The sequence below is a fragment of the Eschrichtius robustus genome, chromosome 14 (assembly GCF_028021215.1).
Source record: "Eschrichtius robustus isolate mEscRob2 chromosome 14, mEscRob2.pri, whole genome shotgun sequence".
In the NCBI taxonomy this organism is placed as follows: Eukaryota; Metazoa; Chordata; class Mammalia; order Artiodactyla; family Eschrichtiidae; genus Eschrichtius; species Eschrichtius robustus.
Genome location: NC_090837.1, coordinates 7,468,085 through 7,493,862, shown reverse-complemented (window position 1 = coordinate 7,493,862; position 25,778 = coordinate 7,468,085). Strand labels below are relative to the sequence as shown.

Sequence of the window (25,778 nt, the reverse complement as noted above, 5' to 3'; positions counted from 1 at the left end):
GCTTGCCTGCTGCAAATAAGACCCGGTGCAACCAAATAAATAAATATTTTTTAAAAAAAGAATGTCGGGGGCTTCGCGCCCCTTATACGAGGGCTGAACAAAGACGGGTTTCACTGTAAACCTGATCAAGTTCCTGCCCCATCATGATAAAATTGTATCATCTTTGTAAATTTATCCTCCTCTATATTGAATATTTATGGGCCTCTTGTGGCAGAACTTGTGTCCCTTGTTAGTCCCGTGTTGCAGGAATGGCAGGAAGGGCAAATGACCTTATGAAACATCAAGCTTTTTGGAGAAGCAGAACAGGTTGCTTTTCATTAACCTCTGTCATATCTGCTCCTTCCCTATCATCTCAGTCCCCCCATCCTTCTTCCTTTGAGCAGGGCTTCTGGGATCAAGAGCTTGGCTGATGGGGTAGTTCTATGCTGTTTGGGTCTTCCCAGCATCTACGTGCCCTCCTTTTGGCATTGGCACCCAGATTTCCTTTGCTGACTGCTCCATCCCCGAGGTTTGACCGTCTCTGAGGTTTAGGAGGGTCTGGCTCTAGGAATGGACATCTGGCAGATCAGATCGTTTCATCCCTGTGGCCACTGTGACCGGGTCAGGTGGGCACAGGACTCAAGGGACTGATGACTCCACTTGGGTTGATCTAACAAAATACCACGGACTGGTGGCTTATAAACAACAGGTTATTTCTGTGATTATTTCTCACAGTTCTGGAGGCTGGGACGTCCAAGATCAAGGTGCCAGCAGAATCACTAGTGAGTGGCCACTTCCTGTTGTCTGCTCTCTGCGTCCTCACGTGGCGGAAGGCAAGGGAGCTCTCTGGAGTCTCTTTTGTTTTATTTTATCTGAGACATCAGTGGTTTAATGGATGGGGGAGCTTACACATCTGAAGCAAGTTCCTGGAGCAATGCCCCACCATGTGCAGCGCGTGGCAAGCAGGACTTGGTGGCAGTCTTCACTCTCAAGGGGAAGGGGAGATGACAAATTATAGGGGAATTGACATCAGGTGGGCTCATTTGCTACCAGGGAAACCAGTAGAGGGGTACTCCCCTCACTGCCCCTTTGATAAGCTATCACTATCTGGGACCTGGGGCAAGTACATAGGAAGGTCAGTCATGTGAGTAGGGTGCAGGTGAAGCAGGCCCTTGTTGGGGTCTCTTTTATAAGGACACTAGTCCCATCACGAGGGCACCACCTTCATGACCTAATCAGCTCCCAAGGGCCCCACCTCTTAATATGATCATATTGGGAGTTAGGATTTCAATGTACAGTTTTGGGGGGGACACAAACATTTGATCTATTGCAGATACCAACCTGAGTTGTTTGCTAGAACCACTGGAAAAGATAGTCTTTCTTCTGGGATTGCTAAACTAGTAGTAAATTTGGGGAAGTATTTGGAGAGTATGACAAAAGCATAGGGGAGGAGACAAAGCATGAAAAGAGATAGTTTCTTTTTTAAAAACGTTTTCTTTTTTTTTTAAATTTTTGGCCTCGCCGTACAGCATGTGGGGTCATAGTTTCCCGACCAGTTCGAACTTGTGACCCCTGAATTGGAAGTGCAGGACTCCTAATCACTGGACTGCCAGGGAAGTCCCCTAAAAAACTTTTAAATTTGAAATAATTTCAAACTTACAGAAAAGCTACGAGAATAGTACAAAGTAACTCCCAACTCCCCTACCTGTACCCAGAAGTATCAAGCATAAGCACTTTTCACTTTTGCTTTATAATTTTCAGAGAGAAGTAGTTGTAAAAAAAAAAATTGTATTGAAGTATAGTGGATTTACAATGTTGTGTTAATTTCTGCTGTACAGCAAAGTGACTCAGTTATACATACATATATTCTTTTTCATATTCTTTTCCATTCTGGTTTATCACAGGGTATTGAGTATTGTTCCCTGTGCTGTAGAGTAGGACCTTGTTGTTTATCCATCCTATATATACTAGTTTGCATCTGCTAATCCCAGGCTCCCAATCCTTTGAGAGAGGTAGATTCTTTTTTTTTTTTTAATAAATTTATTTATTTATTTATTTATTTATTTTTGCCTGCGTTGGGTCTTCGTTGCTGTGCGTGGGCTTTCTCTAGTTGTGTCGAGCAGGGGCTACTCTTCGTTGCGGTGCGCGGGCTTCTCATTGTCGTGGCTTCTCTTGTTGCCGAGCACGGGCTCTAGGCGCACAGGCTTCAGTAGTTGTGGCATGTGGGCTCAGTAGTTGTGGCTCGCGGGCTCTAGAGTGCAGGCTCAGTAGTTGTGGCGCACGGGCTTAGTTGCTCCACGGCATGTGGGATCTTCCCGGGCCAGGGCTCAAACCTGTGTCCTTTGCATTGGCAGGCAGATTCTTAACCACTGCGCCACCAGGGAAGCCCCTGAGAGAGGTAGATTCTTGAGTATGTTATTTTATCTCTAGAATCCAGCTATTCCTGAAACTGGAATCCAATCCTGGATTCTTAAAATTTTTTCAATAAAAAAAATTTTTTTTTTCTCTAGCTCTCTGTCTCTCTGCACTGGGAGCAGCTCTCCTGCCACAGCTCTTCATTCCCTGAAAATGTACATTTGCACGTTTGTCTCCACCTCCTTCTAGGTCAGGAGAACCTCTAAGCTACTGAGCCCATCGCTGTCTGCAGTGGTGCTGAAATGAACAGAGACGCTGACAGATGAGACCCTCAGCAGCTTGGCAGCCCCACGTCCCCTGACTTCGCTTACTCTTAGCAGCAGCTTCCAAACCAGTGCCCCCCAGCTTTTTTTTTAAACTTTTTATTTTATGTTGGAGCATAGTTGATTAACATAGTTAATAGCATAGTTGTGTTAGTTTCAGGTGTACGGCAAAGTGATTCCGTTATTCTTTTTTTTTTTTGCAAAGATGGTACAAGAATCCCCGTTTACTCTTTTATTTATTTTGTTTTTTGGCCGCGCAGCACGGCATGTGGGATCTCAGTTCCCCGACCAGGGATTGAACCTGCGCCCCCTGCAGTGGAAGCGCAGAGTCTTAGCCACTGGACCGCCAGGGAAGTCCCTGATTCAGTTATACATATACATTTCAGTGCCATTTCAAGGGACATCAACTCAGCAGCCAAGTTCACTGGACCTGAGGCTGCCACAGTAGGTGGCTGGTTCTGGGGCTGGAATCAGGACTGTTTGGGAGCCGTATCATTGGTTATGCCAGGAACTCTTCTCTGAAGCAACGGCTCTTCTCCTACACCATTCTGGCCTTTGCCCTCTCGGAGGCGATGGGGACCTTTTGCCTGATGGTGGCCTTTCTCATCCTCTTTACCATGTGAAGGAGCCGTCTCCACCTCCTATAGTTCTTTCTCCTGTGTTTCTCTGCCCTGTATGTTCCTTTTCCTATACCTCCCCAGGCAGCCTAGGGAAATTGGTTGGCTCAGGGTTTCACAGAGAAAAGACAAATAAATACTGTATTAATTTAAAAATATGTTTTTTTCTAAACCAGTTTAAACATCAAAGATCCAAGCGAAAGGTACCATCTTGCCCTTGAGAAAATAATTCTCAAAGGCTATCTGTCCTTCAAGAGAGAAAGGTGACAAATACAAACTCTCTTTTCAGAAAAGAATAAATGTTTTCAATTTAGACCAGAGCTAACAGATGAAAATTGTATTAGTTTTGAAGATAGTTCATGTAGCTTGGGAATAAACTGAGCCCAATTCACTTGTCAGTTCTCGTCCATGTGTGTCTCGATCCACTGGTATGTTGAAATCAGTTTTTATTTCTTACTTATTTACTTTTTTTGGCCACACCACACGACTTGTGGGATCTTAGTTCCCCAACCAGAGATTGAACCCGTGCCCCCTGCAGTGAAAGTGAGGAGTCCTAACCACTGGACTACCAGGGAATTCCCTGAATTCAGTTTCATGTATGGCATGTGTCTGGTAATTTATTGCTAATATGGAAGTATTAGAGTTTAAAATTTTATTTACTTAAGCAGATGAGACAGATTGAAGGTTAGCCCTATGTTTCTCTTTGGACTGGGCCTTGTTCTAAGAACTCCAAAATGCCTTCTTGAGGGGGAAAGAAAGGAATCAAACAACAACCCATTTAATCTGCCATAGTCCATGGCCACCTACCTTATGTGTGTATTGTAATTAGTTGCGAAAATCACAAATTATTATAATGATTTACATCCTTGCAGTCATTTGGAGGTGTCATCAAAATGTAGATTTGTTTATGAGATTGTGCTCTGCAAGGGCATAAAATCCATTGGGTATATCACAGTGGGGGGAAAATGTTAGGAAACATTGGGTAGAACAGGTCTTAACAAACCCCTGTAAGGGCTGCACTAGCCCTAACCCTATGTGTCCATCAGAACTAATCTGAAAATGACATTCCAGTTCAAACTGGCCTGAGCAAAAATGGGAATGTGTTGACTTTTATCCAGAAAAGTTAAGGGTTAAGGCTGACCTCAGATGTGGCTGGATTCTCTGTCTCTCAAATCTGCTCTCCATATTGACTTTATTCTCAAACCACAGCGGGGTGGGACTTCTCTGGTGGTCCAGTGGTTAAGATGCTGTGCTCCCAACGCAGGGGGCCTGGGTTCGATCCATGATCAGGGAACTAAGACCCGACGCAGCCAAATAAATAAATAAGTAAACAAACAAAAAACAAACAAACAAAAAACCCCACATGGTGACAAGATCGCTGCCAGCAGCTCTAGTGTGAATCCTCTGAGACTCAAGTCCAGTGGGAAAGAGAGAGCCTCTTTTCTAGAAGCTCCTTCAAAAGTGTGCTGGGATTCACTCTGACTGATCTACCCTTGAATCAATTAATCGCTGTTACCAGCAGGACACCATGTGCTGATTGCCTTAGACCTGGGTCACAGGCTCCACCTCTGAATGGGGGTGTTGTGACGGTTCGATCGGACCACATGGGTCGAGTGTGGGGAGGAGATGAACACTTCCAAGCCAAGATGGACCTTTTACAGAGAGGAGATGCTAGAAAGACAGTCAACAAATATCCACTCTGCCCCAAGTGACCATCTTGAAAATGCCCAGAAAGAACCAGATGAAAGAAAATGTCTGGCTAAGGGCCAAGCCAGCCCCAAGAGTGGAAAAATAAAACCCATGATTTCCTGAGAAAATAGATGATGTTATGACAAAGCATCACGTGTGGTAAGAAGTCACTTCTCATTCAGGGAGCCCAGGGATAACGCTTTCATTCTCTTTGACAGAAGTCTTCTTGAGGCAGGAGATAGATGGGCCCCAGGTTAGACATTTACAACTGGCCTCCCGCTTAACTTTTCATGAGGCAGAAAAAAGTGGGCTTCAGGCCGGGTACTTACAACTAGACTCCTGTTTGCATTTCCTGAGACAATTTAGCCAGTGGGGACAAAACAAGATGACTGGCGAGAAGGAAGACAAAAGACCCGTAAAACTGCCCCTTTATAAAGGATTTAAACTTCCCCAAAGCGCGTCTCTCTCTGAGTTCGCCCGTGCGTCTGTCTTTCCGTGTGTACGTCTTTCCGTGTGTACTTTGCTTTTCCAATAAACTTCTTACTTTTCTCTTTACCTTCTGCCTCCTTGCCTGAATTCATTCTTGACAAGACAGGCAAGAACTAGGGATCCAGGTCCTAGCCGCTGGCCCCTGTGGTCTAGTGGTTAGGACCCCGGTTCCAGTAACTAAGATCTTGCTTCTAGCTACTGTTCGCTGTTGCTTGATGCAAGCTGCCGCTTACTGCTGCGTGCGTCCGAAATCATTCTCAGAAAATGAGTGACAAAATGCTCCTTCCTCCATGCTTCATCTGAATGACAGGTCTCACATCACTTCCCCATTGTCTCTTAGCCAGGTCTCAACCTTTGTCCCCTTCCTTCACACATGCTTTGCTGGACCATGGGTTCCCCTCTTGCGTTAAAGGAAATGATACCCACCAGGGTTCTTGGCCTTCCCCAGTCAATAGAAATTGATCAGAGGCCACACAAGAAATTCAGGCAAGGCTTTACTGGGGCTCCTGCAGCAGGGGAAGCAAGAACAATTAACAGTTTCCCTTGCTTGCTCACTCCCGGAGTGGGAGGTGAGCGGGTTCCTTATATGGGGTGAGGGTAGGGGTGTGTCCAGGGGTCTGGCTGGAGGGGTGGCTGAGGTTTTTTGCCCACCCCTTAGGTGGTGCTGAGGGCAGGGGGCATGTGCAGTACCCTGCTTTTGCTCCCGGACACCCTGTTTCTGCTCCCAGCTCTTCAGAAGTGGCAGTTGGGATTTTTTTTTGGTCTTTTTGTATCTTTTGTCCAGAATTTGCCCCAACTGTGCGTACCTGCAGTTATTTTTCAGTTCCTTATAGTTTCTTCTTTTTTTTTAATGAGCACATTTTTTTAGAGAGCTCATTTTATTTATTTAAAAATTTTTATTATTTATTTATTTGGCTGCATTGGGTCTAAGTTGCTGTGTGCATACTTTCTCTAGTTGCGGCAAGCACGGGCCACTCTTCATTGTGGTGCACAGGGTTCTCATTGCGGTGGCTTCTCTTGTTGCAGAGCACAGGCTCTAGGAGCGTGGGCTTCAGTAGTTGTGTCACGTGGGCTCAGTAGTTGTGGCTGGTGGGCTCTAGAACGCAGGCTCAGTAGTTGTGGTGCAGAGGCTTAGTTGCTCCTCAGCATGTGGGATCTTCCCGGACCAGGGCTCAAACCCGTGTCCACTGCATTGGCAGGCCGATCCTTAACCACTGCGCCACCAGGGAAGTCCCTCCCGTATAGTTTCTTTGTATTTTGTTGCTGGAGGAGAGGTTTGTCCAGGTGCAAGCGTTGCAGCACTGCAGCAAAGGGTCCCAGGTCCCAGGCCGGTCTCAGAAATACCTGGCTTCCTGATAGTATCATTTAGGAATGCATTCTGTAGTATTGGTATAATAGAAAACCCTAGTGTATTAGTTTAAACAGTCTGGGGGTGGGGGGCGGGGGTAGGGATGGGGAGTGTTTGTCTTTCACAATAGGAAGCTCTGGAAGGAGGATAGTCAGGAGCTGATATGGTGAGTCAGCAATGCTATCCAGAACACAGGCTATTTATGTTTCCAGTCCAAGATCCTTAGCATATGCACCTGCATTCTCAGGCTTGCAAGATGGTTGTAATCCGTCCTCACGGTTGCAAGATGGCTTATGTTCATGTTTCAGTTGGAAAGAAGACAGAAAAGTCAAGGGTTTTTTTGTTTTCTTTTCTTTTGTTTTTAAATGAGGCCTCGCCTTTTTATTTGAGAAGTGTTAAGTGATTTTTTTTTTTTTTTTTTTTTAAATAGGGAATTCCGTGGCAGTCCAGGGGTCAGGACTTGCACTTTCATTGGGGGCCTGGGTACAATCCCTGGTTGCGGAGCTAAGATCCTGAAAGCTGCGTGGCGTGGAAATAAAAAAGCATGACTAATCCAATTATACATAAACATGTGTTAAAGGTTTTATTTCACTTCTTAATTAATAAGGGAATTAGTAGACGTGAAAACCAATTCAAAGGAGAATTTTAAAAAACATACACACATAGGCAATCATATCCACATACATAAGCAATCAGAAATGTTGAAATGGGGACTTGCCTGGTGGTGCAGTGGTTAAGAATCCACCTGCCAATGCAGAGGACGCGAGTTCAAGCCCTGGTCTGGGAAGATTCCACATGTCGTGGAGCAACCAAGCCCGTGTGCCCCAACTACTGAGCCTGCACTCTAGAGCCCACGAGCCACAACTACTGAAGCCTGCGTGCCTAGAGCCCGTGCTCTGCAACAAGAGAAGCCACCGCAGCAAGAAGCCACGCACCGCAACAAAGAGTAGCCCCGCCTCTCCACAACTGGAGAAAGCCCCCGCGCAGCAATGCAGACCCAACACAGCCAAAAATAACAAAACAAAACATATTAACAGGACTTCCCTTGTGGCGCAGTGGTTAAGAATCCACCTGCCAATGCAGGGGACACGGGTTCAAGTCCTGGTCTTGTGAGATCCCACATGCCGTGGAGTAACTAAGACCGTGCACCGCAACTACTGAGCCTGCGCTCTAGAGACGGCGAGCCTAGAGCCTGTGCTCCACAACAAGGGAAGCCACCACAATGAGAAGCCTGCACATCGCAACAAAGACCCAACGCAGCCATAAATAAATAAATTTTTAAGAAAAAAAGAAATGCTGAAATGAATTTACAAGTAGATGGAAAACTAGTCAACAGAGAAATAATCAATTAGAGCTCCACCAGACAAAAGTCATTTGCATCTCTATGGACAAGAGCAAACTGCATTACTATCAGTTTTCTACAACTTACAAAATTGTAAAATAGCTCAAAGACAATGAAAGATAACACTAAACAGAATGATAAATAGGACACCCAGTATTCTTTTTTGTCCATTTAAAAATCTTTCACAATGTTTCCCAAGAGAAGGCATGCCCTATCTCAGCATCCACCTACATCTCATTGACCAGAACCGCATCACATAGCCTCCTTCACTGCATGCGAGGCTGGGAAATCAAGTATCTTTAGCTGGACACACTGCTATCTCCAGCAACACAGGATTCTGTTAGTAAGGAAGTCTGCCTCACCTGTACACCCACTTGATGTGTTAAGGGCACTAGTTTTTTTTTGGCGTCGTTGGGTCTTTGTTGCTGTGCGCAAGCTTTCTCTAGTTACGGCGAGTGGGGGCTACTCTCTGTTGCAGTGCGCGGGCTTCTCATTGCGGTGGCTTCTCTTGTCGCAGAGCACAGGCTCTAAGTGCGCGGGCTTCAGTAGTTGTGGCGTGCGGGCTCTAGAGCATCGGCTCAGTAGTTGTGGCACACTGGCTTAGTTGCTCCGCGGCATGTGGGATCTTCCCGGACCAGGGCTCGAACCCATGTCCCCTGCATTGGCAGGCGGATTCTTAACCACTGCGCCACCAGGTAAGTCCCTAGGGCACTAGATTTTAAAATAATTTTTAGCACATGTATGAGGATGGCTGGAGTAAACATCTGTTGGTTTTGATACTTCAGCATCATTCCCTCTTCTATTTATAGTTCCTCAAATTTCCTTTGGGATGTACCCTGTCTCCACTCTCCAAACCCAGCTCCAAAAATGGACACTTTTAACTCAGGGCTTGTCTAGTTATGGTGATTGATTTAGGAATGGACACGATTGGAAACAACCCAATCAGATTCAACTTTTGGACTTTCATTGGAACAAAACTGTAATTTACGCTAGAAAAATAGTAATACTTAAGCCTGAAAGCTATTTAGTCAATTTCCTGACAGTCCTTGGTCCTCAACTGGATTCCTGGATTCTTTGCAATAATTCCACTGCCTCTCGGGGTCTGTGGCTTCCTGATGAGAAACCACTGTTGTTTCTTTATTTAATGGGTTGTTCCTCCTTTTAGTACCTGATTGCTGACAGGTTGTGACGTGTGCGCTAGGAAGTGTAGCTCTGGGTTTGAATGCCAGCAATGTCAGGCAGAGTCCACCGAGAAAACAGAACCCCATCTAAGTATTTAAAGCAGAGGAGAATTTCATTCAGGGGATTGGTAACACGGGGAATGGAACTGTTGAAAAGCTAAACAGAGGTGGTGAGGCAACTCGGAGGTTAGCAGTAGCAAGAAGCCATCGATCACCACTGGTAGGCTAGAGACTAGATCCAGGGAGGGCACTATGTTACAGGAGCCCAGGGGCTGGGCTCCCTAAACAATGCAGGGGGAGAACCAGCTACCTACTGCCAGAGAGGCTGCTTAAGGGGGTGGGGCTCACTGCTCTTTCCCATTAGCTTAACCTAGATGGAAGCTCAGGAACAGGAAAGCCTGGGCATTCAGTCATAGGGATCAGCACCCCCTTCCCTACAAAGCAGAGCAGGAAAAGGGTGAGGGAAAGAACTGAGGACATTGGGTCTACTACACAGGACTGGCCACTTATCCATATTTCATCACATCTAAGATGCCGTTGGTTGTAAGATGCAGCATTATTTTATGCATCACTGAGAGAAAAATGCTGCCAAATTAAACTATGCCACAGTGCTAAGACTCCATCCATTGCAAAGCATCTTGATATTGTAACAGGGAGGAGCCAAATCTGACTACAAGTTGGACCTGTTTCTTTTACTTTAACCTTTGCTTTCTGCTGCTTTTGTTCACTAAAAGGATACTATCTATACACAATGGCCTGCCTCAGGGAACCCTGCCCCTTTGCATGACTGTTAAACCAAAGTGCCTTTGTTCAGGGAAACATCCGGCCCCTGTCCACCTGTGGATGGCTGCAAGAAAGAAGAAATTAACACATCCCCTCCCTCAGGCTGGCCATTCCAGGGGACATTTGCAAATCTTATGGCCTTTTCACTTTACTTCCTCATCTCCTCCGCACTCTCTGTTCTGTAAAATAAACTGGCCTCCAAACCCCAATAAGATGGTTATTTTGAGACTGTAGTCTGCTGTCTTCTCAGTCTGCCGGCTTTCGGAATAAAGTCGTATTCCCTGCCTCAACACCTCATCTCCGATTTATTGGCCTGTCGTGTGGCGAGCGGGGCGAGCTTGTACTCAGTGACAATATGAAAGATGTGAAAATGTGAAAAATGTGTGTCTTAAGATCAATAACATGCTATTAGCTGTGTGATCTTAAGAATAGGTGAACTTAATTCATCCCATCTTTGAGCTTCCATTTTACCATCCACCTGGGAATTAGAGACAATCCTTACTTTGTAGGGATTTTGTAACTAAGACTGTTAAGTTCATTGAGATTGGGGGTTTTGTCTCTTGTTCACCGTGTTCCCCAGTGCCTAGCACAGTGCGTGGCACATGGTAAGAACCCAAGAAAGTTTTGTGAAATGAATCCACCTGGACTCTATCTCCAAATGAGCAGGTTCTTGGCACATAGTGGGAGGTGAGTATCAGCAAATGGAAGATATTATTACTGGAATCAAATAGGCTCTGGAACAAGATCTTCTTTCACGAATGTCATTTAGAATTGACTCTCTTTTGTGAGGGGGGAAACCCCCTCTTTTATTTAAGAAAGATACTGACTTAAAAAAATGCACAACGTGAGAGTTGCGAGCTAAGTTTTATTTGGGGCAAAATGAGGACTGCAGCCCGGGAGACAGCGTTTCAGATAGCTCTGAGAAACTGCTCCGAGAAGGTAAAGGGGGGAGGCAGGTTATACAGAAGTTTTGTAACAAAGGGCAGGTAGTCTGAACATCAAAAGATTATTGTTAATTAAAGAAAACCAGATATGTCTAGTTAAGGAATTTAGCGCTTTTCTCTGTATGGGAAGATGCAAGAGTCTGGGCTCACTGAAATCATTCCTTTGATATGCACCTCAGCTATCTGGGGCCAGTATCCTGTGTTTTCACATCCTGAGTTTCCTCAGGGCTCACCGTAGGGAGTGGCTGCAGTCTGATGGCTGCTAGACAGCAGGTAGGCAGGTGTTCTTTTGCTTCCTGAGTTCCCTCAGGGTTCACCAGCTCACCGTCTGGTGGTGGCTGCAATCGCTGATGACTGTGACAGCCTTTCTCTACCGATGTGACAGGAAATATTCCATTTATCATCAGGTTTTCACACATGGTGTGTCTTAGCTTTGCTTCCATTTAGTTGCTTCATTTTGGGAAAAACCCTTCATATCCATCCTCAGCCTGAGTCCCATTTGTGAAATGGGAATAACACTACAACACTTGCAGAGCTATGAGAGTTAGGGAAACGGTGACCAAAAAGAGCTTTGTAGATGGTGGAGGTTGTTCTTTTCTATTTTGCTTTATCCTCCACTAATATCTGCCTCATTCCCCTCCTTCCTTTGCAAACTTCTCTGCCACCACCACTACCACCCTTAAATTTTCTGCTCAAAACTGCACACGAAGCCATCCGGCATAATCTGCACCGGAGACTGTGGCCTCTTCTCTGAAGTCTCTGATAAATGGAATATTTAAACAAAGGATTTCACGGTCATCAGCGATTGCAGCCACCACCAGACGGTGAGCTGGTGAACCCTGAGGGAACTCAGGAAGCAAAAGAACACCTGCCTACCTGCTGTCTAGCAGCCATCAGACTGCAGCCACTCCCTACGGTGAGCCCTGAGGAAACTCAGGATGTGAAAACACAGGATACTGGCCCCAGATAGCTGAGGTGCATATCAAAGGAATGATTTCAGTGAGCCCAGACTCTTGCATCTTCCCATACAGAGAAAAGCGCCAAATTCCTTAACTAGACATATCTGGTTTTCTTTAATTAACAATAATCTTTTGATGTTCAGACTACCTGCCCTTGGTTGTAGAACTCCTATATATGCTGGCTTGCCCCCTTTCCTCCTTGCAGCAGTTCTCTCAGGGTTACTTGAGATGATGCCTCCCGGGCTTGAAGTCCTAAAAATTCCTGCCGAATAAAACATAAATCTCAACTTTTAGGTTGTGCAGTTTTTTAGTCAACACTCACATGGGAGAGATTAATTCCAATTCACAGCACATATAAAGATCGATAAACACTAGGAAGCTGTGAAAACAGTTGTTAGGGTGGTGAGACCGTGGGGCGATGAGAAAAATGTAAATTGCGTTGATACTGTCTTTTTAAAAAGAATTCCGCCAATGTAGGGTACTGTGTTGAAATGAAACCAAACGCCTTTTCCAGCTGCAATCTCCCCGGATAGGAAAGACTTATCCAACAGGCTGGAGGTCAGTCAGGTCTCCAGGATGCACCCCAAACCCCAAGGGCCACGTTCTCCGACTCAAAATAATGAGTCATTGCTGATTTAGATGCATGTCTCCACTCTCTAAACAGCGTCCCCTTCCGGGCGCCGACCACAGACCACCCCTCCTCTCCCATAGGTAACGAGCACCGCCTACTGGCTGTCAGCCTCTAGGCTGCTTGGCTCCGCCCCTGAGCGAAACGCGCATGCTCCCCAATTCCTCTCCGCCCCCGCCTTCGAGCTTCTCGCGACAGCCGCCCAGCGGAGACTGAATCTCGCGATAAGGTTTGTTGTCTCGCGGGACCGCGGCTGGCAGACGGGCTTTCGGGCGGCTCTGGCCGGGGAAGAGGAGTCGCATGTGTCGTTTCAGCTGGCGGTAGTGGCGGGCGCGGAGGCGGCGGAGGCTGTGCGACCGCCTGGGTAATGACCCCTCGTGCCTCTCCCGCTTCTAAGAAGCTCGTAGAGAGCGTGGGGGAAGCTGAGGTGCTCCCCGGCGGAAGGGGGCCGGGCCGGGCGTCTCCACACCCCCGCCCACATGGGCCGTTCTGGTGTCCCCGGGGTTGCCCCTTCGCCTCAGGTCGCGCCCTCACACCTGGCCGCTCTTGTCGTCGCCTCAGTGCTCTTACATTCTGCCCCTTCTTGGTTCTTTTGCCCGCATTTTCTATCCTCAGACTCTGGCCTCCCCGCCCCCTCCCACTCCCTTTCCCTTCCGTGACTCTTAACGCGTCCCTCCCTTGGCCTCTAGCCCACCCCACACCCTGCCCTCTGGGCACCTTCGGCGACCCACCCCTTCTTCGTAGGCGTTTCCAGCCTCTTCAGCTGCTTTGTGGCCTTTCCCTGTTGTTGCAGTTTGTTGCATCCTTTCCAGATCATCCCCCAGACCTTTTGCCCTGTCCCTACCGAGTTCACCCTCCCCATCTTTTTCCCCATTGCGTCCTCTTCCACTAGTGCCCTCCTCCCCCTAGTTGGCGTGGGCCGTTTGCTGTGAGTCTCACTGTTGTCACTTGCTTCCCTGCAGACCTGGAAAATGGTGTGCCCAGAATTACTCATATTTTATGAATCCTAATGCAGCTTGTATCTCTCATTCAGCAAAGAATTGAAACAGATTCGGGGTGGGGGGATTTCTAGTAGGAGGAGGCCGGACTACACCTGAACACAGCTTCTCTGGGCGTCTTGGTCCAAAATAGTGAAGATGTGTTATTTTCCTTGCTTACAGGTTTTGAAATGGCTGCTGACATTTCTGAATCCGGTGGGCATGACTGCAAAGGAGACCCGAGGAGCAATACCAAGTTAGATGCAGATTACCCACTTCGAGTCCTTTACTGCGGAGGCAAGTGTTGGAAAGCAGAAAATGGCTTTTACTCACTGTATTTTTATGCATTGTGATAAATGGTTTCACATTGGTTTGGTCCTAGTAGTTTTTTCATCTTTGTCATTTGGTGAATCTTTAATTGGGAGTTGGGGAAGAGGAGGCATGGATTAACAGACCTGTCCCAACCTGTGTGACTTGCGTCTTGTTACTTGGCCTGGAGAAGTTTACAGTCCGGTTGGAATAGAGATATGTAAATAGATTATTCCAGCTTAATGCTACTTGCTAGTCTGGCTATTAAAGGTGGGCTTCTTGGAAGATATTGAATCTTAAGGGATGAGAAGGATTGGTTGAGGGAGTGGGGAAAGGCATCCCGGATGAGGTGAATAGCTGTGCAAGAAAAAGCTTGTCTGTGGAGAAATAAGCAGCTTTTTATTAGTATAGTGTGTAGTATAGGAATGGTGTCAATAATGAGTGGAAGATCATGAGGTTGGAGTGATGGGTAGTAGGACAGTCTTGGGAAAGTGTTCTTGGTTTGATTAATAAAATGTAAATCCAGATTTTTTTCCCTTTGAGTGTTTTTCCTCATTTTCAATCCAGAAATATTTGTGAATTGGAAATACTCTAATTTTACTAGCATCTTGGAAAGGTTTAGAAAAATCTGAAGACGTAAGACAGTAAAGTAAAAGGGCAAGTAAATATTGTTTTTTTTAGTAAATATTTTTGGCCACTTACTATGTGCCTAGCAGAGTTTTAGATGCTGGGGACTGAATAATGAATAAGTCAGGAAAGGTCTGTGCTCGGGGACCTTACATTCTGTGAGTGTGATAGGGATTTCTTCTGGAATTTAAGTACTTCAGTACTTACAGGAGAGGTGATGTCACTGAGTTAAAAAACTGTATCAACTCATCATTTATTGACTATCTTTGATGATAAAATAAAATGAGTGTAAAATATCCCAGAGAGTAGGCAGGGGACCTTTTTGTAGGGTTGATGGAGACTTGTTATGATGTTCGTCTTATTTGGTTATATTGTTTGCCTTTGGAGTCATGGGCCAGGGTTTGCATCCTTACCTTGGGCATTACCAGCTGCTCCTGCTTAATTTTAGCTGCGTGACCTTGGGCAAGTTACCTGATTTCACTAAGGGTTAGAGGTCTGTTTCTTAAGGTCTGTAAAATGAAAATGATGATTACATCTGAAGTCAGATGATTCCTATAAAGCTGGTTCAGCAACTAACATAAGAACATAATACAATAAGTGCTATTATTACTGTTATTAGGAAAGTATACTAGTTTAGTTTATTCCTCCTTGTTTGTCAGATATAGTTAGGAGCTATTGTTCTTTGTATCCTAATTCACCGAATCTAAGATTCCATATGTTATAAGGTGCACCATTATTTTAGGTTCCACTAAGAAAGAAAAAATTGTTAGATTGACGTGCCATAATTATGGAACGCATCCCTATAAAAATGAAAAAAAATTAGAATTAATGAAATACAGGATATGAAAGCCATCCTGTTCAAGTGCTTAGGTCACTCCTAAGATGGCTTTGAACAACTGCACTAAGTATGCAGTCCACCCCAGTGATACTTTGTGTTGACCAGAGGTACCTAACCTTTTTGAGAAAAGTTTATTTTTATTTCCCTCCCTAGTTTGTATTGATATTCCAGGCACTAGGTTGGAGACAGGATTACCTTTTCCTCAAAGAGTTTGAGGTCTAGTTGTAGGAGAAGCACTTAGGGAATATTAAATGTTAAATTCAATGGTACTGACCATAGCTATGAATTAGGGTTTCAGGAAAGGGAGGGATCTTTGTTCAGAGGGAAGCTGGGAAAGCAAAGTGAGGAAGTGAGAAGCCTTAGGTAATGGGCAGAGTTTGCAAGAAAAGGTGGATGAATTCATAAGAAAAATATGGGGGCATGGTTTAATATGGTATCTTCATATTAAAGATCGAGGGAAAAGATAGGGGGTAGAGGGAAAAGAAGGGGCTGATTGGAGCAGAATGCTGGTTGAAGTATAGTGAGAAACAAGGGTAAGCAGGATGAGGTCATTTCTGGGGAGATATATGTCTGCAGGATTGAGACTTCAGAATCTGAATTCAGTCTGAGTTTGAATCCTGGCTTAGCCATTTACTCACTGGTGACCTTGGTCAGTTCCCTCATCCATAAAACGGATAACAGCCTACTTCAGAGGGCTGTTGAGAAGAATAAATGAAATATTACTCCCAAAGCCTGCATCTCCTAATACCATCACATTGGGCATTAGGATTTCAACATGTGAATTTTGAGGGGACACAAACATTCAGACCATAGCAGAAGGTCTCATGGATGATGTGGCTTTGTTCATCATATCTCATCATGTCAGCAGATGCATAATGTCAGGTTGTTCCACTGTTAGTGATGTGAAGCTGGTGACTGCTCGGTCTTTTCCTTGAAAAGCTACAGTTTACAAATAGTAAATCATTTGTGGAGGGAAATAGACTGTAAAAGCAAATAATGTGGAATTTGGAATATTTGTCCAGCTTTTTTCATTGTATTAGAATTTTGCTGAACCAAATATTATTTGAAATGGTGTACTAAGTGTTATGGTTTTAGTGTTTGCTGTAATGGTATTTAACCTATAATTATATCCTGAAAGTGTGGCTGAACATCTGTACCTACTAGTATTTGAACTTGAACTGTGAGGATTAGAGAGCTTCTGGTTAACCAGGAGAGCTTTAGTAGAAAGAACTCTAAACTGAAATAGAGATGGTAGATTCTAGTTTTCTGCCCTGTGCCACCTTTGGCCTTGGATAAGCTATTTAACCTTTTTCGGCTTCATCTGTAAAAGAGTGATGATGGGCTGGCACACAGGTGCACTGCTTTTATATGTTGTGTGGTCTAATTTAGTGGTTAAGAGCATGACCTTCAGAAACAGACCAGGGTTCAAATCCTGTTCTAACCGGATACAAATGAGTTACTCGTTCTAAGTCTCATTTTTCTCATTCATAATACACGTGTGGTAGTTCTTACCTTATAAGGTTGTGACGATTGAACATAATAATATAAAGCATCGCAAAGTGCCTGGCATGTGCCCAATATATGGTAAGTGCTGTTATTATTAATGGTGTACCACCCCTCCTCTCCCTCACAAATCTCAAGGTGTTGTCACACTGAACTATTCCATTCCTCACCTTGAAAATAAAAATAAAATAAGCAGTTGACCCAATAATAGAGTTATAGTTAAAATTGGGAAACCCTTTGAGTTTTTCTAGTCCTTTAGCCTTTGCAGGCTATACAGTGACAGGATTGAACCAACCTTCCTTCTAAGGAAGGAAATTCACAGGGTCTTGGTCTTATGTAGCATAATATGAAAAAAGAAAAGGAAAAGTATATTGCAAAGAAATGGTAGCAAAATTGCTACTGAAGTCTGTAAATGTGTTAGTATGAATAAAAAGTAGCGGCTGTTTTGGTGAAGTTATCAAAAGAAATAACCAGCTCCATTCAACCTTTGTTGTATGGGGAATTGTTCCCATCCTAGCTTAGTTTCAGACCCATTGAGGTTGTTGTGGTAAAACCTTAAGACATGCCAGATAGTATAGTTTGATGTTCTACCAACTGAAGGAGACATTGTTCTTTAGATCCAAAAAAAAAAATTAAGATAATATCTCTATTAATCATGGGCCATTTACCTCAAAAAAAAAAAAAAGTGCATCACGGGGTAGTATTTGAAAAGTGGTACAGAAAAGTTATAGGAAAAAACAAATGAAGCATTTTGTCAGATTAAAATTTGTTATGAGCCGTGTGTGTGTGTGTGTGTGTGTGTGTGTGCGTGTGTGTGTGTGTACTTATTTATTTATTTATTTACATTTTCAAATCTTTTTTTTTCTCTCCATCCCCAGTCTGCTCATTACCAACAGAGGTAAGTCCTTCTAAAATTCTTTTTTAACTTCTGCATTTGAGGTCATTGATTTTAGAGCTAGCTTGGGAACTTCTTACTTTTCATTTTCTATTATTTGATGGCAGAGTTTCAACCTTTTATAGAGAACTTTGGTTTAGAATAATTTTATTGTCCTACAAATTTTTCTTTAGACTTTGAGTTATATGTGTGCATCTTTTGCACTTGGCTATATACATAATTTGGATTTTTGCATGGAACTCATGAATAGTCAGCTAATAAAACAAGAGTAACCTTAAAGCCAAAATTTAACATCCAAACAGAGAAGAGAAAGCATAAATTATGTGTAAGACTTTCTGTTGATAAGCTTCTAAGTCAGGCTCTAAGGGTAGGTCATGAAAATGAGACACCTAGGTGCCCAAAGCAAGAAAAACACCTGCTCGTTTTTGTCTGTTTCCTCCTTTTTCTAATGGCCTTTCTGTTTGTTGGAGAGGAAATAAATTGCTACAGTGAGGAGGTGTCTTAATTTTTAATTTCTTATGGGACATTTCTTGGTTGAATACAGATTTCCTGTGGATAAAATGTCAGGTGGGAGTAGTTGGTTTTATGATTCTATATATAGCAAGCACAGGGAATGATTTTTAATTAAAATGATTAAAAATGTACTGTTGTGACTCAGTTTCTTTTTCCCCCTCCAGTACTGTGAATATATGCCTGATGTTGCTAAATGTAGACAATGGTTAGAGAAGAATTTTCCAAATGAGTTTGCAAAACTTACTGTAGGTATGAACATTTTTTTTCCTCTTTCATCAAAGCCTATATACCTGAAACAAATGCAGCGTGCATTTGTTTAGTAGGATATTACAGAATTATATCTATCTATGTCGATTAACTTTAAAACTGTTTTAAGTTCTTGGGTTAAAATTCCTTACATAAAATCATGGACTGTGGGACTTCTCTGGTGGTGCAGTGGTTAAGAATTCGCTTCCCAATGCAGGAGACTCGGGTTTGATCTCTGGTCAGGGAACTAGATCTCACATGCATGCCACAACCAAGGAGCCCACCAGCCACAACTAAGGAGCCCACCGGCCCCAACTAAGACCCAGCACAACCAAAAATAAATTAAAAAAAAAAAATCACAGACTGCTTCATGTGTCTTATCTCTGAGACAGGATAGGTCAAAGTATTAACTTTTTTATATAAAGAAGAGTAAATGATTTAGGGGCATATATTTTCTTTCATTCATTTAACAAATTTTTTTTAAAATTTATTTTTATTTTTGGCTGCGTTGGGTCTTTGTTGCTGCGCACAGACTTTCTCTGGTTGTAGTGAGCAGGGCTACTCTTCGTTGCGGCTCATGGGCTTCTCATTGCAGTGGCTTCTCTTGTTGCGGAGCACGGGCTCTAGGCGCGCGGGCTTCAGTAGTTGTGGCATATGGGCTCAGTAGTTGTGGCTCGCGGGCTCTAGAGCGCAGGTTCAGTAGTTGTGGTACACGGGCTTAGCTGCTCTGCGGCACGTGGGATCTTCCTGGACCAGGGCTCGAACCTGTGTCCCCTGCATTAGCAGGCGGATTCTTAACCACTGTCACCAGCGAAGTCCAACAAATTGCTTCTTGTAAGCATACTATATGCTATACACTCTTATTGGATGCTGAGAATAAAGCAGTAAACAAAAGACCTACTCTTTGGAAATTATATTCTAGAGGGAGAGAGAAAATAAGTAAAACAAGACAAATGAAATAAGTACATTAAATTAGGATAAGCAGGGAATGGAGAGATAAGAATTGTTGGGGAGGGAATTTGAAATTTTAGGTAGTAGCCCTGAAAGATTCTGCTGAAAAGATGGCATTTGAACAAAGACCTAAAATAAGTTAGGGAGAGAGTCCTTTGGCTATCTGGGAGAACAACGTTCCAAGCAGATGGTGCAGCCAGTGCAAAGGCCCTGAGGCAAACACTCAGTGCTTACAGCATGTTTAAAAAACAGGAAGGAGGCCTTTGTTTCTGGAGGGGGAGAAGGAAGGGAGATGAAGTCAGAGAAGTAGTGAAGGACCATGGCTTAAATGCCAGGTCTCAGCTTTCACTCTGAGTGAGATGAGCTATTGGAGCGGTTTGAGCAGAAGAGTGATACGGTCTGACTTCTGTTTCAGCAGTTCTCTGGCTGCTGTGTTAAGAATAGACTGAAGAGAGGCTTAGGCAGCAGAGCAGGGAGACCAAATAGGTGGCTCCTGCACTAATCTGGTCAGGATGACAACGACTAGAATGGTAGCAGTGGAGATGTGAAAAGTGGTCAGATTCTGGATACGTTTTCAAGGTAGAGCTGACAGGGTCTCCTGATGTGTTGAATGTGGGATGTGAGGAAAAGGGGCAGCTAAATTTTTGACCGAAGCAACTAGAAGAATGGAGTTGCTGTTGCCAGAGGTAAGGAAACTGCAGAGGAACAGATTTCCTCAATTAGCTAAAATTGACGGCCTCTCTTACAAGATTGTTAAAAATGAAGGCAGTAGCAGGGAGAAGGGAGATCCTGGGCTGGAAACAGTCCTGTCACGTATACCCAGTGTTATCCCACTATTTGCTGCTTTGATTTTCTGATAGTTTCCATGAGACACAGCCCCTGAGACAGCACAGTCGCTGTCCATGATTGGATAAGAACCCTCACATCTGATGTCACGGTCTACATGGTGGGCCCTGAACGTGACTTGCCTAGGACATAGCTTCATATTCAGGACCAGACTTCCTGTTAACAGAACTAGTACGCTTAGATGCTAAATATTCCTGTGGAGTCTTGAGTGTTCTATGCTCCTTTAATGTGGCTTAAAAAATGGCGATTCTCACATATCAAAGACTTTGTTTTGTCTTCTATCACCATATACTTATCATAATGACTTCAGAGTTAGGCTTGATAGGAATCTAGCAATATAATCGCTTACATTATAAATGTTATACTCATTTGTTGGTAAAATACCTTATATGTGTTTGAGGTTCCTCAAGGGTAATTTTTTTAACGTAATGAAGTGATGTTAATGCTTTTGGATTTTGTTTTTACATCTAGAAAATTCACCCAAACAAGAAGCTGGAATTAGTGAGGGTCAAGGAACAGCAGGGGAAGAGGAAGAGAAGAAAAAACAAAAGAGAGGTGAGACCTGAATCCATGATTTGATTTACACAAACATACCCTCCCTCTGCTTGAAGAAATAAGAAATGAAAGCATTCCCAAAGTGAATAACATCTACCTGTTACAGTAATTCTGTGTGTATACCATACAGAGGGATACAGGATCATGTTCTCAGGATGACTGGATTTCGTGTGAATTGGGCTTTATCAGTAATTTGGATCTAAGAAAATATGCTTCATTTGCCGTATATATACATAAAAAGCATCCAGCCAGCTTGTTTATGACTTAAAAACTTTGTTACCTTATTAAAATACCTGTGTATTCTATTTAATTAGAGTGAGGACACTTAAAAAAGATTTTGTTCTCTCATTACTTCTGTCAGCTCAGTTGAATTTTTCTTTTTACAGCTGTTAGGCATACCTGTTTACCTCTCCTCCTTCTAAAGTGAATTCCTTGTGCCCTGGATCGTGTACCCGCCTGCTTCTTCTTCCTGGATTAATTCTCCCCGTGACTAAAATTGGCTTATGAATATTTTTTAGGACTTTGCATTAAAAAAAAATTCCCCCAAGAGCTCATATCTTTCTTTGCTCTATTCTCCTCCCCCCTTTCCTTCTTAGCCAGACTTCCTTAATAAGACTAGACTTAACTATCCCCCTTTCAGTTCGGTCATTGAGTCTTTGCTCCTCAGTCCATCCTAACCTGACTTTCATGCCACTGAAACTCCTCTAACAAGGGTCACGACGGCTAGGTGATTGCTAAGTGGTAAGAGCATCTGAGCCCTCCCTTCTTGAAGTGTTGTGCTTCCTCCCTCATTCTCCTTTCACTCCTCCTCAGTCTTCTGTGCAGACTTCTCTTCTCCCTTGTGTCCCTTAAAAATTGGTGTTTCCCAGGATTCTGTCCTCGGCCCACTTACCTCCTCATTCTGCATATCCTCCCTGGATGATTCCTCCACATCCTTAACTTCTGCCACCACGCTACACTTACAGTACCCAAATTTATATCTCTAGTCCTCGCCCACGAGGACTAGACTAGAAATGCGCATGTGGTCTCACAGGTACTTCAAACACAGCACTTCCAAAGTAAACTTACTAAGTCCCAAATCTGCATCTTTTGTTTTCTCCATTTTTGGTTATTAACAGCACAGTTTATCCAGTCATCTGAGCCAGAAACCTGAGACCCGTCTTAGATTCTTTCTTTTTGATCCTCTTAATCAGTTCTAAATTCTGTCATTTCTTCCCCTTCCTCTGTTTATCCTGTGCCAGTGGCCATTACTGTTGCCACTGCTTTGTTCAGATTTTGATTAAGTTCTGCCTGAACTAATGTAGGAGCCTCAGCAGTGGCCTCTCTACCATTGCTCTGCACAGACCCACCCTCCACACTGCATGGTGATCTTGACAAAACGTAAATCAGTAATTTCACTCCTGCATAGTCAGTTGTTCACTGGCTTCTCTTCTTTGCAATATAAGATGACAGAGCTTGTGCTGTTCCTTAAATTACCGGTATATAATCTTTGCTTTTCTGGCTTCCTTCCATATCCATACGCTTCCTTCATCAACACAAGTGTATTTGCAGCCAGTTAAGCCGACTGTGCTCTTTTCCCCGTTGGGGCCGAGTGTGCAGTGGTTGCAAGCAGTAGCCTCCTTGGTAGTGTATGCAGCCTGTTGGCTGTATGGGTTGCCCTAAGGGATCTTGGAGACAGCCCTTTCCAGTGGACATTCACGTCTGGCATGCTGTCCCCAGTCTAGGCTCCGGGTGGATATGCGCAGTGCCTTTGGAAAGCCCCAGGGCACAGTGGCCAGGGTCCACTTTGGTCACATTGGCCAAGTGATGTCAATCCACACCAAGTTGCAGAACAAGGAGTATGTGATTGAGGCCCTGTGCAGGGCCAAGTTCAAGTTCACTGGCTGCCAGAAGATCCACATCTCCAAGAATTGGGGATTTACTAAGTTTAATATGGATGAATTTGAAAACATAGTGGCAGAAAACCGGCCCATCCCAGATGGCTGTGGGGTCAAATAGATCCCTAATCGTGGCCCCTGGACAGATGGCGGGCCCTGCGCTCCTGAGTGCCATTGTCCCCTCCTTACGCCCACCAGTAGATCCTACTTTCCTGTCACACACAAAAAGACAAGTGTAGTTCTCAAAAATATAATGCCCTTTCTTGTCTCTGTACTTGTTTCCCTTTCCTGGAATATCCTTTTTATATCTCCCCAGCCCTCCTCCCTTCGAATGGACCCTTTCTTATTCTGCAAGCACTTAGATGCCACTTCCTGTAGGAAACTTGTCCTGTCCTCTGGAAGCCGAGTTAGCCATTCTGTGCAAAGCTTGTGGTAGTGCCGTATTCGTGGATCCTATTACAGTATATATCAGGTTGCTGTACTTATTTAACTTTTTGCTTCCCTGCACTAGACTGAGAGTCCCTGGAGGGCAGCGACTCTGTTCTTGTTCTGTTCATCTTTGTGTCCTCAGCCCTTAGTGCGGTGCATGGCACATACTACTTAATAACTGTGGATTGAATGAATACTCATGCATGTGTTTATTAATTTTGTATTAGAAAAAGAAACTTTAGAAATTAGTATTTCATAACTTTTGAAAGTTAATAAATTTAGAGACAGTATTCTCTATTTATGATAAGAACAGAACAACTAATCCTGAGCTCTTTCTTAATAAATAAAGGTGGAAGGGGTCAAATAAAACAAAAAAAGAAGACTGTACCACAAAAGGTTACGATAGCCAAAATTCCCAGAGCAAAGAAGAAATATGTAACAAGAGTGTGTGGCCTTGCAACTTTTGGTGAGTCCAAGCTTAAGTACGTTTAAAATGTGTGAACTACATTCATTCATTTCATTCTCTCTTTTTAATCTAGTATCATGAAAATTTTACAGTTCTGTGTTTTGCTAAGAAGATACAAAATGAGATTTTGCATTTCTAACTATAGGTTCAAAATCAAATTTTGAAGCAACTTAAAAATCTTTTGCACAGGGGACTGGTTTAACTTTTTCCTTTCCAGAATTTCTGTTTGGGCACGTTTTATGTAGAATGAGGAGGGCTGGATAGGTTTCCCTGTGAAGTCTACCAGCACTGCTCCTTGTTCCCTGCAGTCTCAGTAGCCCAGTGGTTGCAAAATGACCTATCCCTTCTGGGATGACAGTAGAGGGTGAGGGAAGGTGGTTAGTGGCAGAATGTCCTGCTTCAGAGCCCCTTCATTTCCTGGAAGACTTGAATGAATAGTGAAACCAGGGTGGTTAGGTTCCTTCATTTGACAACATGGAGTGAAAAACAGTCACTAGACCACATCATAAATATTAGGCTTGTTTCTCTGCTGTATATTTTTCTTTTGTAAAAAGGGATAACCAAAAGAACTTCATATACTTGGAAGTGTATGTGTAATGTTGGAATTAATGTGTCCCTGGATTTATTTTGGTCTTACTATATGAGTTAGGAATAGTGTGGGTGATCTTATTTTTATGTACTGAGGCTTTATTTGACCTTAAAAATATAAGTTGAATTGTTAAGATGACTGCCTTTGGGTAGTTTGTAATTATTGTTCTGAAAGGAACATGAAATCCATTAACACAATCTGTTTTATGAATTTAAAATGCAGATTAAATTTCAAGATGGAAAAATATCTTTGACATATGATTCCAGTGATAGTCTTGCTATTTCTTTTTTAAAATAACAGAAATCGATCTTAAAGAAGCACAAAGATTTTTTGCTCAGAAATTCTCCTGTGGTGCCTCAGTAACAGGGGAGGATGAAATCATCATTCAGGGAGACTTTACAGATGACATAATTGATGTCATTCAGGAAAAATGGCCAGAAGTGAGTATTTGGAACATGTGCATCTATAGAAATAAGTTATTAAAGCAAGTTGCTTCTGTGTTAGTTGATAACCACAACTCATGAAATGTGATTATTTTTATTTTACAGGTGGATGATGATAGCATTGAAGATCTTGGAGAAGTGAAGAAGTGATTTTGAAAATTTGTCTGTATTTAAAGATCTGAACTGATTGTTGATATGGCCAAAGGGAGCGAGGCCTTTTAAAAAATATATATGTATTTATCCTACAGTAAAACTGTAGCCTACCCTCACCCTTGGCATTTTCACTGTTCTGTACAAGGCTGCTTGTTTTTTTTTTTTTTTGTTGCCAAAGTCTGATAAACAGGAGAGACTGTCATGCTTATGCATGAAATAGAATTTAGTCAAATAAAAAATTTTGGTCATTTGGTACTGACTTTTCTCTTTCTTTTTAACTTCTTATTTTTGGAAAAATTAGACTTTCTGTGGAAAGCTTTTCTGTTGATTATTTTTAAATAATCATGATTTTATCAAATCATGATTTTTTTTTTTTTTTTTTTGGTTGTTAAGCTGAGTGATACTTTGAAGAATTTGAATTTGGCTTCATCACCAGTAATAACTGTCTCCTTGCTTCTTTGGTGTGATAGTTTTGAGATGCTTGAGCATCTCATGGATCTGTGGTTGAATTTGCTTCATTGTCACCAACCAAGTTCACTTTGTGGGCCTATTAACATATTGTTGGTAATAGTTTATCAAGCTGTTCTGGAGATTATTTGGTAAAGTATATTAAAAGCCTTAAAACCATCTGCACTGTTTGACCCACTTCTTGACATTATCCTAAAGATACAATGTTTTGCTTAAAACTATGGATGAAGGTGTTCATCAAAGTGCTACTTATAATATAAAAAAATTGCAAATGATAAAGATGAACAATTGGGAAATGGTTAAAGAAATGATGGTTTGTCATATGGTAGAATATTTGCATACATTTTAAGATATTTTCTAAGAATACTTGGAAAGGTGTTTGATAATGTTAAGTAGGAGGTCAGACACCCAAATCCATTTCATACGTTATTTTCATCGTTGTTTTGAGTGGATAGG

The 25,778-nt window shown here is 43.1% G+C and overlaps 1 protein-coding gene, 1 non-coding gene and 1 pseudogene across 2 annotated transcripts; all 3 read left to right on the top strand.

Annotated features, from left to right (window-relative positions):
• Nucleotides 1-2,547: 2,547 nt before the first annotated feature.
• On the top strand, nt 2,548-3,280 carry LOC137776933 (ATP synthase F(0) complex subunit C2, mitochondrial-like; annotated as a pseudogene).
• Nucleotides 3,281-12,869: 9,589 nt separating this feature from the next.
• DENR (density regulated re-initiation and release factor) lies at nt 12,870-25,109 on the top strand. Its single transcript, XM_068563586.1, has 8 exons — nt 12,870-13,001; nt 13,798-13,911; nt 17,770-17,789; nt 18,464-18,548; nt 20,814-20,897; nt 23,553-23,669; nt 24,559-24,698; nt 24,807-25,109. The coding sequence occupies exons 2-8, from the start codon at nt 13,806-13,808 to the stop codon at nt 24,849-24,851; spliced, it is 597 nt and encodes a 198-aa protein (XP_068419687.1). The 5' UTR covers nt 12,870-13,001; nt 13,798-13,805; the 3' UTR covers nt 24,852-25,109.
• On the top strand, nt 22,443-22,577 carry LOC137777118 (small nucleolar RNA SNORA70). The gene has a single exon (XR_011076439.1). It is a non-coding gene; the product is annotated as a small nucleolar RNA SNORA70 (small nucleolar RNA).
• Nucleotides 25,110-25,778: the final 669 nt, after the last annotated feature.

Coding starts and splice junctions, on each gene's coding strand:
- DENR (XM_068563586.1), top strand. CDS start 13,806: ATGGCTGCTGACATTTCTGAATCCGGTGGGCATGACTGCAAAGGAGAC. Junction 13,912..17,769: donor TCGAGTCCTTTACTGCGGAG/GCAAGTGTTGGA, acceptor CTCCATCCCCAG/TCTGCTCATTACCAACAGAG. Junction 17,790..18,463: donor TCTGCTCATTACCAACAGAG/GTAAGTCCTTCT, acceptor TTCCCCCTCCAG/TACTGTGAATATATGCCTGA.